Genomic DNA, 13745 nt, shown 5'->3' on the forward strand with positions numbered 1-13745 from the left:
TCAGTGATCCAGTTTAAATTCAAGTCCTCTAAGCAAAGAACCAAGAAGATCGAAGATATACATTCGCAACCCACGCTGAAGGGGAAAATATCAACATTAGAAAATGGTGTGTAGTGATGTTTATATCAAATTGTATATGGCTATATATACTACCCTCCTCCCTGGCTCCCTTGCAATTAAAAAAAAGTAACCTTTTGTTAACCTTTGTCAAAATTACACACAGAGCACACCTTATTACATGCACACACCCTATGCGTCCGAATTATGTTGTAATGTTTACGTTCAGATTTAAATAGTTGAAGAAAGCTAAAACAATTGATATGATTAAAAGGATGGAATACAGTTCAAAAATCATCATGTTAAAAATAAAAAAACCATGAATCATTGATCGAATTCGTACCTCACATCAACTATAGTTTACTAGGTGTTATTCATAATTCTCTATCTAAAATTTAGTGTACCTAACTTGTGTTATAGTTCATATGATAGTGGTCTGCCTCTCTTTAAGAGTTTGTAAAACACAAATGAGTCAGTTGTACTTTCATCTGCTTAAGTATAGAATTTCCTTTTTTTTAAAAGAAAACCTAGGAACGTTCTTTTATAATATATTAATCACTAAACTAAACAAAGCAGCAACAACAATAAGAGAAGAAAAGTTCACAAAAGGTTTAAAAGTAGCACGCCCGGTTTACCAGGTTCTACCACTATAGGGCTAAATCATAGTCAAAAGAAGAGTTTGATTCACACCAAAATTTGGAAAAATCCCTTAAAAATATGAATTCCTTGCACTCTTTTTTTCAAGATAAATAACGAAACTAACTGAGAGGACTTGCTTGATTTTCATATGTATTATTTATCAGGTTTGCACATTTTTATATACTAAGACACGTATAAAACTCACAAATTGTGATTCATGCATATTAAAATAACAAAAACAAGAACTTTACATTCCTAAAATGATAAGAATCGGTATTGTTACTCAACAAATTGAAGACAAAACCGAATATTATTGACTTACTTGAAGTGGGAATGCTTTCTCAAGCTCTTTAACGACGTCTTTCATTGTTGGACGTTGGTCTTGGGTTTCAGCTAAACACCAATATGCAATTTTCAAAAATGTGTCTATAGAATCTTTGTTGGGTCCTTCTTCCTTAATTCGAGGATCTATCATTTCCATTATCGTTCCTTTGCGGAAGCATCGACGTGCCACATATGCCAGTCCAACATCCGACAAGTACATTTTATCGATAGCTAGCCTTCCACAGAAAATTTCGAACAAAACTACTCCAAAAGCATATACATCTGATTCTCTTTTTAATGTACCATAGAAAAGATATTCTGGATCAGTGTACATTGTAGAGCCAAAAATTGTACCGAAATAATGAATATCGTGGTTTGGTGGAAGGAAGATCGATTTTCCAAAGTCGACAATCTTTGCCCCAAAATTCTCATCTAACGCAATTGATATTGTAGAGAAAAAACGATATATCACCGTCTTTTGGTCTTCCATCTCATGGTGTAGGTACCTTAATCCATATGCAACATCAAGACATATATTCAGACGTTTCGTAATTATCCAAATAATAAACAAGGTAACTGTTAGAAACATCCTCAACGATAAGGATCTTTTCGAGATCTTCATTACAAATTCCAAGTAGAGTGACTATGCTGCGATGCTTACAAGTTGTAAGCATTTCAATATCTGTACGGAATACTTCTTCTCTAATATTCTCTTCCATAGGCCGCATGCGTTTTATAAAGACAGTGGTGATGTGTCTCTTGGGACATTCACTTTTATTCTTGTCTTCTACAAAGACATTACTTTCTGCTCTGTATATGTTATAGAACTGATTTCTCATTATGTGGTACGTGTCAGAAAAGTTATTTGTGGCCAAAATTATATCATCAAGCCTAATCTTCAGGTGATTGAGTTGTGACGTCAAGTCTTCTAAGCTGGCTCTCTGTAAACAAGGAGGGAAAAACTAAAGTCTTTCGCTTGAAACAAGATTGGGTCATAAGAAAGAAAAAGCCCCTAAAATGACTGTCTGAAATTAATTTGTTTAGACACAATTTAACAATGGTAAAAATAATTATTGGTATATAATACTTCATCCATCTCAATTTGATAGTCCCTAGACAAAAAAACACACATTTTAAGAAATATCATAACATTGTAGTTATTATTTATTTTACAATTTTATCACATTTTTGTTTTACATGCAAAAGTAAGGGCATAAAAGTAATTAAACTCATTAATTTTATTTATTTTTGAAAGTGAACTATTAATTTGAGATATCTCAAAAAGAAAAAAAACATGACTATTAAATTGAGACGATAAAGTATATAATGTCCACATTATTATTTTGGATTGTTCCATTGAAATAGACATTTAGTTGATACAAAAGAGATTCTAATGGTGCGCAGAATAAATTAAGTTAGTGAGAAATCCTAATTATGATAAGTCAAATTGAACACTTTGACGGGGACGGGGACGGATCTGAGTAATTAATAGAGAAAATGATGATTAATGATAAGAAAACAAGAAAGAGTAGGCCGGGTCTTACAATTATAATACATTGATATGGCAGCTGAAGTTCCAATGCTTTCTTAAGTTCACCCACAATATACTTCATATCTGGTCGCTGTAAACGCTCATCTTTTTCGCAAAGGACTGCTACTGATGTGAAGATTTCTTTTGATTCACGACCTACTTGATAACGTAGGCTAGGTAGGATTAAATCCATAATATCTTGAGTTTCATATTTGATTTTGGCTAGTGAAACTAGAAACCTATCAACCTCATTTGGTATAAACGCTTTCCTCCCGCAAAATATCTCTAATAAAACAACACCAAATGAGTAGATGTCCGATTTGTGGGTTACACCACTAGTCTTCACAACTTCTGGGTCCATATACCCTCTTGTTCCGATAGCTTCTGAAAATTGAACATCGTCCATTCGAAGTACAGAATGGTTGATGGAATATTCAAAACCGGATAACTTGGGCTCACACTTATTATCTAATAATATCGTCGAGCTGCTGATATTACGATGTATTACAGAATAATTGCGTCCGTCCTCATTATGGATGTAATTTAAAGCACTCGCAATACCAACACTTATCTTCAGCCTATGAATCCACGTAAGCTTCGGGCTGCCCAGATACATCACGAGACTTCCCTTGGCCTCATGCTTGTTTATGATGACCTTCTCGTTTTGTTCATCACAAAACCCGATGAGGGAGACTATATTTTCATGCTTGAGACTAGAAAGTGCCGAAATCTCTGTCCAGAACTCGATGCCTCGTTTATGTTTACTGTCTAATCTTCTCGCAGCAATCTTCACCCTCTTCCCCAACAGAGAGAGCCGACCTCTATAAACCTTGCCTAATCCACCACGCCCGATTATATTTTTATCATCAAAGTTGTTGGTTGCTTCTAGTACGTCTTTCAGTGGGATTTGTAAGTGACTAAACTTCATAATTGTTGATTCCATATTTCTATTTGTCAAATGAAAGAGAAGTACAAAACTCAGGATATATTTCAAGTTTCTGCTTTTTCAAAAGAAACTATTAAAATTGGATTACAAATGAATGTGAAGATTAGATACGAGCCACCTCACTCATATATATCAATATCCTAGTTAATTGATTTTGTATTATTATAAGTGCTTACATTCATATATAATACTAACTACTAATCTTACCAGTTAATTAATAAATTAAATTGTAATCTTACTGGAGTAATAAATTGATTAAGTTGATATGTGAAGATAGAAATTTTGAAATTAGAGCTGGAACACGCTGTGTATATGTGAGGCTATGAATTATAAAATGTTACTGTAGATCTAATTGGTATGCAATTAGCTGGAGAGATTAGGATGCTTTAACTGCAAAGTTGACTATTACATTTTATAATCAAAGTCTACTATATGAGGATGATAAATTAAATATTTAGGCCATCAAAATCTTCATTAAATCTATGATTCACCAACGAAGCAACTCGGCCCATATGATCCTAGGCCCCACGTTTGCAAAGATGGAAAAGGAAAACCATGCAGGCTCGAATCCGAGTTCTGGCAAGCTGTAGGGGTTTATGGTGATGGTGTTTTGCTAGGCTCCAGGGGGCTACGGGGGACCGCTGGATGGGTTGACAAATGTCAACACAGGGCTTGCATATCCCTGCCGAAACATATGTTTTTGGAAAAGGAAATCTATGATTCACATTTCTATCTATCTATCTATCTATCTATCTATTACATAGTATAAAGCACAAGGGTCACGTCCACGTGTCAACAGCTCCTACTTCCGTCCAACCAATCAATCCACGTGTCACACCGTGATTGGCTATTCAAAATGTGTCAGCAGGGTCTGACATCGCGACATTTGTCGCTTCATTATTGGTCAAATCCAATAAAAACTTAAAACCGATCGATCTGTCTTCTACATCCTTTACGTTACAACCCTAACTACAATCCGCTATTTTCGATTCAGTCATCTAGTTCATTTACAACCCTAAATCACCCTCTGATTGTAATCATCAATCGATTTGTTAACTGATTCTCTTTTCTTAATCGTTTCAGTAATCGATGTGTTCAATCGTTTTGTTAATCGATTTATTCAAGCGATTTCTTCAGTCGATAAATTGTTAAAAATAGGGTTCTGATTTCGTAATCTGTCATTCATACGCTCACCTTCTTCAACTCAATTAGGGTTCTGATTTCATACTCCAATAATCAAAACGAAATCGAAACTTTAATAGTTGTTTCAACAATTCAATTATGTTTTCCAATATCACGATCAAATAATCGTTTATGGCTTAATCTACAATTAGGGTTTCCAATATTTTGGGATCCCATTACAAATTGTTTACATTTATGACGGATAATATCTTCTGCGTTATGAACCGATTAACAGTGTAAGTATTCGTTCTTCATTCTTTCTGTAATCTTAAGTTTTAGATTTTATTTTTTGAATTCGATTGTTTATAAAAAAAATCAGTTTTATGTTTGATAAAACCTAATTTATTGCGGTATTCGTGATTTCGCGTTCATATAAGGTTTTTTTGCTTTAGCTTTTATGTTTTATGTTTCACAACTTCTTGATGATATGCTCAAAAGTCATTGTGTTTTGCAATATTATAAGTTGGAAATTAGCTAAAGTGATTCAAATATGCAGGAGTCTGATTATATATTATGGTTGGGAACATGCATAAAACATGATGCTACAATCGGACAGAGATAAAGATGTTTATAAAATGGCTTTGGTGAGTTTGAAAATTAGTTAACTGTAGCCTTTCTAATTCATACATTTTAAGGGGATTTATGGATGTGACCAAGGTTGGTTTCAGGTTTTAATATTATGCAATTAACTTTCAAGTTAGTATAGTACCCACATAATACCAAAATTTTGAACTTTGATACATTCTGATATATTTGTCTCATAGTATCACTCAACTACAGGATCGTGCTTGGAAGATGAATTGATTAGGATGATGGGTGATTACAAAGTAGAGATGATCAACGCTGAGATGCATAAATTTTATGTACGTTTTCATGGACCCGCTCACAGTAAGTTATCTTAGTTATTTTGTTCATCATATCTATAATTATTTTTATACTGATTTTTGTTTATATGATCTTTAACTTTCTTTAACCTTTTGATGGTTATCTTACTGATTTGAAGATGATATTATGAGATTTTAACTGTCTAATTCTTGGAACATGGCTTTTAAGTCTTATTTATTTATTTTTTTTCCAAATTTTTCTTTTGTGACGTTTGGTGTTTCTTAGATAGATATGAGATTTTAACTTTGTCTAATTCTTGGAACATGGTTTTTAAGTTTTATTTTTTTTTATTTCCAAATTTTTCTTTTGTCACGTTTGGTGTTTCTTAGATAGATTCACATATGAACTTGGTAAGATTTATTTATGATGCAGGTGTGTACGATGGAGGTATGTGGAAGCTAAGAGTAGTACTTCAAGATGCATACCCTTATAAATCTCCAACTATCAATTTCTTTAATAAACTTTACCACCCAAATGTGGATGAAATGTGAGTTTAAGTGTATGATCTTGAACCGGTTAGCTGAAAAAAAAAACCCAAATAATTTTTTATCTTATCACGTATATCTCACAAGTTTTCATTGTCAAGACTGGTTCAGTTTGCTTGGATGTGATCAATCAGATGGGGAGCCAATGTTCGGTAATACATAATTATATTCTTTTTTTTGAACATGGAATTCTTATTTCTGAAGCAAAAGTAAGTGATATGTCGTTGTTATACGTTTATAGACTTGGTGAACGTGTTTGAGATGATCCTTCGACAACTTTTGTTGTACCCAAATGCTTCAGAGCTGTTTAATGGATAAGCTGCTACTCTTTTGATGCGTGAAAAAATTCTTATGAACAAAGAGTGGAAGGTAAGCAACAACAAAAACTATATTTTCTTTTTAACTAGATTCTCTTAGTTCATTTGTTGCTGTGTATTTAGATGCTGCAATTGTAAGGGAATTGGCTGATCCAAAGGAGGTAGGAGTTTTATATCTTGAGTCATTAATTAATGTGTCACTTTAAACTATATATATATATATTAATATTAATTAAGGGTTATATTAATCTGGTGTCAAGTAATATCATATGTTGCATATAGGCAAGGTCTGGCATTCATGAGATCCATTTCCTTCCATTCAACCCTACTGATAAGAGGACTGCATTGACGTATATCGATGGTGAAAATAAAATGCATCGTGTCAGTAAGGGTGCCCCTGAACAGGTAAATCAAGTGGAGTGCGTTGTGCATACAGTTTTATGTCATAATAAGTGACTGACCTGTTGCATGTGGTTTATGGTGGTCAGATTTTGAACCTTGCACATAATAAATCAGACATTGAGCGTAGAGTTCATCATGTGATAGATAAATTTGCTGAGCGTGGTTTACGATCCCTTGCGGTAGCATACCAGGTACGAAAGTTTTATATTAATGACCAAAAACGATCCTGCATTACAATTGGATCAGTGTTATTTTTATAGGTGTTCCTTGAATTTCGTTAAATGATTTCTAGATGTATTCCGATATGTTGATATCACTGATGTTGATTAATATATTAAGCTTAATTTCACCAGTTTTTTTTTTATTTTTTTATTTTTTTTAATTTTTGGTAAATTATACGTTACTTTTAATGATTTCATTCCCGTTTTTTGTTTGGAGTAAACTGATTCATTAAGTCAGTACCATACAGCTGCTGTTGTTCCTTCTTAAAGATGAGGCCGACCCCCTACCATACAGTTGTCATCGTTTGAAAAGGAGTCACTTATAAATAACAAGCCATCAATAAACGGTACTTTCTTTGACAATGATTCGGTAACATGAAATGTTGTAGTTTGGTACAATTCCTTTTGACATGAAATAGTTGCCGTTTGATGATTATATAATTAGTGACTTAAAATTGTTCATTTTGACCATTTGACCCGTTTGGTCTCAAACTGGGGAACGATCACTTTTTACACATCAGCTATGTCATATTAAGAATATTTTCAGGTTTAGTTCTTTGAAAAGGAGTTGTGGGTTTATATCGGTTAAAGGAGTAATTTTGACCCATTTAAATTAGATAGTGTTGTACATTTTGACATATTTGAGTAACTTTTGGGAAATTGAACTTACCAATTGTTTTAGAATGTTATTTCGCTGCTGTGGAATGATTTTGGGTCATTCCGAAAAGTCAGATATGAAAAAACAGTTATCAACTATTTTCTGAAATTTTTGGCAAGTAGTGTCAAAATGATTCTAGACATGTCTGTTTTTTTGATTTTTTTATTTCATTGTTTCCTTATTCTCTATTCAGTGATATTGATATTTTCGATCATTTTGCAGTACGATATGTATTATAGTGAAAAGCTTATCAACATGAAGAAGCACAAAGAAGAACACTCACTAAAATGGTGCTATCATAATCTTCTTAAGGTTATATTGCTGATTGAAACTTAATCTTTTTTTATGAGTTTAAATGTTCAAGTTATATAGTTTCAAATCCAATACACTGTAATTTTAGATTGTTCAGACACGAACTCAGGGCTTTAGTTCAATTGGAGCATACCAGTCGCTTAAAAGCCTACTAAAGCATGAAGGGCTTCCAGAATTTTATAGGTAAGACATTTTGTTGCTGTTTGACTATTATTATTTATTTCTTATTTATTATTTGTCTGGCTCGATTTTTGTTGTATGTTTTTCAACTTTGAAAATGTGTATTTCATCCTAATTATTTTTCGTCAGTAACTTAGGTGGTTCAGGAGAGTGACGATAAGGAGACGAAGCCTAATGACAGTATAAGAAAAGATCAAAGTGACAATAACTCTGCAAACAATATTGTCAACAGGTAACATTGATTTGGAAATATATTTGTGTATATATGATATTAAATATCAGCTACCATAGTTTTTGATTCATGCTTTACACACTATAGTTTAATTAGATCCAAAAGACTTACCTTTTTTGATATTGCATATCAGGTGGGTTTTAGATGATATTGAGTTATTTGATACCTCATCTTGTGATAAGGCCCATGTACTCAAATCCACCAATTAATGGTCCTTAGATTGTTGCTACTATCCTTAAGGATAGGTAATGAGTTACGTTAATGGGTTTGCACAAAAAAGTTTATGGTGCAAAATGTAAAGCTTCAGAATTTTATGAATTAGGGTTTTAAGCAATTTGATCCAACAATACATATTATTAATATTTTTCATTATATAAATTAATGCTATATGAATCTTAGAATAAATGTTTAAAGCGTTATAGATAAAATAGACTTCAGCCAACTTTCAGCATGGTCCTCTTTTGGCTGATCAACTGTTAGAGATAAAAGGAAACCCAAATTGATCCTTCTATGAGAAAATGGGTCAAAATTGTCACCTTTGGTAATGATTAGGTGGTCTCGGCATATGAGTGGGGGTGATTATTTTTTTTAACTCTCATTGTCGTATTGTTGTTTCAGATTATCATGCCTCTTCTTTGCTCTTGGTGCTATAAAGTCAATCTCCCATTTCCATGTCCCTTCTAATTACAATACGTCATTGGATTAACATTATTTTTTGGCCTATTGAAGTGTTTCTTGATGAGTTGGTGATGACTATTAACTTTGATGCTGGTAACCATCAAATACTCTAAGATCCTATTTGTAAGATTTATCATATTTATGTGGTCTCTTTTTAAATATGCACATAACTGTCATTAACAGAATCAATAAATCCAACATCATTCAAGATTGTTCACTTATTGATTGGTGAGTTAGAAATATTTTTCCTGGCGATCAGAAGGCATCCGTAAGTTTCGCAATTAAAACTATGTTGACTTATCGGGCTTATGTTCAACCAGACTACGTTGAAGACCATAAACATACACGTCTTGTGAAAATTAAAATTAAATAATGATAATGTTGGTGAATATTGTCCCGTTTTTTATGGAATGTTTTTGTTTTTATCAAGCGTTGGCTGGTGGGGGTCGACGCTTGTGGTGGTTAAGTTGAATCGATAGATGTTGGTATTGCAATTAATTGGGCTGTTGCGTCATGCCAACAAGTCTGAAGCGTCAGGTTTTGGTTTTGTTAATAATATTGTTTTTGGGGTTGCTTAAAGCATATAGAGTATGTATGTTTGTTTCTATCTTTGCTCATTGCTCTGCTTGATTGTTATGTGTATGTATTGCTTAAATATCCCTTGCTTCACTAGATGGATATACTTTCTCTAAAGTCACATGAAGAAAATCGATCTACACGTTTGTGATCAACCTAGGGTTTAAGAAAGCAATTAATTTGCTTGCATTAAAAGAAAAGAGAAGCCAATTTAGTCTAATGGGATCACCTTAATCAAAGGGGTGATCTACGGATCTACCGAAGGTTTATGAAGTAATATTTTTTATGCTCTTGGAATAAGTGAGAGTAAACGTAAAATTATTTACACATAAGAGAATGGATAATAATAAAGTTCATGATGATAAATGAAATCCTCTATTTTGGTTGAGGAATGGATAATAATAAAGTTCATGATAGCTTGGTTATCAGTGGCGGAATCTACTTAATAAATTCTTAGTGTTCCTTTATCGATCGATTTTGTTTTCAAATTTGCTTCATAATGTGCTTTTTAAGTTCTGTTCAAAATCTGTCTGTTAACTAACTATATAGCCTGGTTGCTAATTATTAATGAAATTTCTATTATGGTTACTGTTTTCCTCATAAAATCATTCCAACTTTCACAATAAATCATTCATGTGATTTGCTTGGTGATACTCCAGATCACAATTTCACTATATATCTTAGTATATGTCTAAAAACTGTGACATGTGTATGTATCTATGTATATGATAACATGATACTATGATTTGTGACTGTTTTAAATTTTGTAATGCATATAACCCTCATCGTCTTTCAAGCAACTTTAATGAACGTGCTTTCTATCTATATAAATGTTTAGCACAATCCTTACTAAAACTTAAATGCATTAGTTGAATGAAAAACATTGTTTGTTTTATTATCAAGTATGATGTCTTATATTTATGTGGCTTCGATAATGTTGATAAGTTCGTATTGATTTTATACTTAGTCTTATTAGGGTCACCGTGCAACGCACAGGCTCTTAAAGGCTAGTATTTTAATATATTTAACTATATATATGTAAGTTTTGTGCAACTAAATATGAATTTGACATTTTATAGTCCGTCCTATAAATAATTTGTATCACCATCTCATTATAAGTGTTTACTTTTAATTTACAGAATTTTCATTAACTTTAGTTTTCACCAGTCAAATATGATCTTTCTTCACCAAAATCTCTTTTTATTGCTTTAGAAACACAAAATGGATATTTGATATGGTAAAACCCAAGATATAATTTTAAACACATGTTATGCAACGGAGGTTGCGACGGAGCTAGCTAATATCTTTTACTCAAAATAATACCTAAGTTTCTATATTTATATGCTTTTTAAAATTGGAATCATAATTAATATAGCAACTACAATAATTAATTAGAATTCCTTATTTAATGATCGGCAAACTAGACAACTCACTATCTTTAATTTACCGAGAAGTATAAAGTTAATCTGAATTGAATGGAGGTGTGGAGGAAATTAATTTACCGAGAGATGTTGGTTTCATGGTTTGAATGGAGGTGTGGATGAAGTTAATTTGCGAAAAAATTCTTAATATATTGGTTTTACTCATGAACCTGGTTCCTATTCGTTAAATGGAGATAAAGTTATTTTGCCAAAAAGCTGCTAATGTATTGGTCAAAAGTGTGTTGATTCTTGTTTGAGGTTTTTGGATATTTGTCATAAAAGCGAATCAACATCAACTGTTTCAGATGCGGGTACCATTAAAAAAAGTGTTAAACGTTCGCTTACTCAGGGGTTATCGGTTGAACAACAGGATCTTGTAGATGCTATGAACAAAATGTACGGGGTCGGATCGTCTTCGGGTTTGGGCTCGGAAATGCCCATTAAGAGTGGGCTCATTAATGGGCCAACTTTGGTTAAAAAAAGGTAAGTCTAGAGGCTCGAAAACGAATAGAAAAGGTGGCGCGAGCGTTGATGATTCGGTTCGGTTGAAAGATGGAGCGGGCGAAGGTTTGGTTATTCAGGAGTTTGTTGATGACGAGCACGTTGAAGAGGGTGGTGATGTGGTTAATTTGGTAGTTTCTCCGGTTAAGGATTTATCTCCGGTTGGTGTTGATGTAGTGTTGGTTAGTGTTGCGGCTAAGAATTCACTTAGGTTTAAGAAACAAGTAAAAGCGGGGAAATATGTGTGTTTGCAAACAGATGAAGATGTTAGGGATTTTGGTGATGTTTTACACATTTTTTAGCTAGCTTAAGGATCTCGAATTGGTCAAGAAGAATAAAGTGAAGATGATTGTATACGAAGGTGAGTTGGTGAGGCGGGAGGGTGAAGTGAATCGCGATGTGGATGTAAAAGCACGAGGTCTCTTTAAAGATTTGGTTGATCGGGGTTCGCAACGTCCTTCGTGGGTACTTTAAATGTAAGGTTCGGATGACGTACTCTCGTATGCGTATAAATAAATCGCGAGGTGGGAAAATTGTTATTGTTGAAAAGTCGGACAGGAAAGTCTCTTGGTTAGATCTTAGAAATCGTAATGGTTTGCCCAAGGCCGTTTATTTGGGATTGGGTTTGGTTTTGTTGGTTACTCGTATATATGTTTGTTTTTTGGTGTTAGATTTAGTTGCCTTTTGTTATTGAATGGGGGTTGACGTTTAGCCCGGATTTGGCTCGGGCTAGTTAGTTTATGGCTTAGTTTACTTCCCCGAGCCTCATCTTTTTGTGACTTCTTGTATTCGTTTTATAGGTTTTATTAGATGACAGTGGTATATCACGATATATATTATATTGTAAAGCTTAAAGCATAATGATGTGTTTAACATTAACTATATTTGTATAGGATTATTAAATGACAGTTGTATATCACTGTCTGAAAAGTGAGACATAGTTTCCTTAATTATAGGGTTAAATGGTTGTATAAAGGCATTGCCACCAAATGAATAGAAATCATCGATTGTTCATTCTTTCATGGTATCAGGTCTACTAATCCTTCTTCCCTATTTATTCCTCAACCTGTAGCTCACATCATCTCTTTCAATGGCTGATACACAAAAATTCCATCCTGCTTTAACTATTTCAAATATCAAAAACGCGATTCCTATTGTTCTTGAGATGGATAAAGTACAATACAATTCGTGGGCGGAACTATTTCGCATCCATTGTATTGCCTATGATGTACTAGATCACATCATACCCTCTACCGAAACTGATGATTCTTCCTCTACAACTACCACTATTTCGGCATCTACAACCAAAGATGCTACTTGGAACCGTATTGATGAAATTGTTTTGCAGTGGATCTACGGCACCATCTCAATCGAACTCCTCAATGTCATCATGAAAACAAAATCCACTGCTGCTCAGGCATGGGAACGGCTTCGCAACATATTCCAAGACAACAAGAATTCTCGTGCTGTGTACCTACGACATCAACTAGCTAATGTTAAGCTCGATCAATTCTCTTCTGTTTCTGCTTATTTCCAAGAACTTAAAGTTCTTGCTGATCAGCTTGCCAATGTTGATGATGAGGTTAGTGATGACAAACTCGTACTTCAACTCGTCTCTGGTTTAAACGATACATACCGAGTCGTTGGCTCTCAAATAACTCAGAATGACCGCCTACCAACTTTCTATGAGGCTCGTTCGAGACTCATTCTTGCGGAAACTCAACTGAAGAATCAAGCCATCTCTTCTACACCTATGAGATCCAATGATACGGCTCTTCATACTTCTACCATATCCACACCTGCCACGACTTACCCATCGGGACAATTTCGATATCAAAATAATAATTCTCCTCGTGGACGCTCAAATAGCCGCAACAACAGCACTCGGGGCAAATACCCTAAACGTGGGCGTGGACATGGATATAATCAATCAGGCCAATTTCCTCCATGGGTCGCATATACTCCATGGGCCTGGCAATCTCATAACTGGGCTCAACCTCCTTGTCCTTATCCGACAATGGGCTGGACTCGCCCTTCTTCTAGTGGACAGCCCGGTCTTCTTGGGCCACGTCCTCAACAGGCCCACACCACTACAACTGAAGGCTCAGCTTATTGTCCCACTGACATTGAGAGCGCGATGCACACTATGACTCTCAATCCTCCTGACAATACGTGGTACATGGATTCTGGAGCAACTG

General features: G+C 34.2%; 1 protein-coding gene and 1 long non-coding RNA gene across 2 annotated transcripts; one reads left to right on the top strand and one right to left on the bottom strand.

Annotated features, from left to right (window-relative positions):
* LOC139841107 (receptor-like protein kinase ANXUR2) lies at positions 1 to 1510 on the bottom strand. Its single transcript, XM_071831340.1, has 2 exons — positions 1019 to 1510; positions 1 to 75 (listed from the first exon to the last, which is right to left on the bottom strand). The coding sequence occupies exons 1-2, from the start codon at positions 1508 to 1510 to the stop codon at positions 1 to 3; spliced, it is 567 nt and encodes a 188-aa protein (XP_071687441.1).
* A 6494-nt stretch (positions 1511 to 8004) lies between these two features.
* On the top strand, positions 8005 to 9657 carry LOC139843589 (uncharacterized). Its single transcript, XR_011757633.1, has 3 exons — positions 8005 to 8142; positions 8269 to 8371; positions 8990 to 9657. It is a non-coding gene; the product is annotated as an uncharacterized lncRNA (long non-coding RNA).
* The last annotated feature ends 4088 nt before the right edge of the window (positions 9658 to 13745 follow it).

The sequence above is a fragment of the Rutidosis leptorrhynchoides genome, chromosome 4 (genome assembly GCF_046630445.1).
Source record: "Rutidosis leptorrhynchoides isolate AG116_Rl617_1_P2 chromosome 4, CSIRO_AGI_Rlap_v1, whole genome shotgun sequence".
Classification (NCBI taxonomy): Eukaryota; Viridiplantae; Streptophyta; class Magnoliopsida; order Asterales; family Asteraceae; genus Rutidosis; species Rutidosis leptorrhynchoides.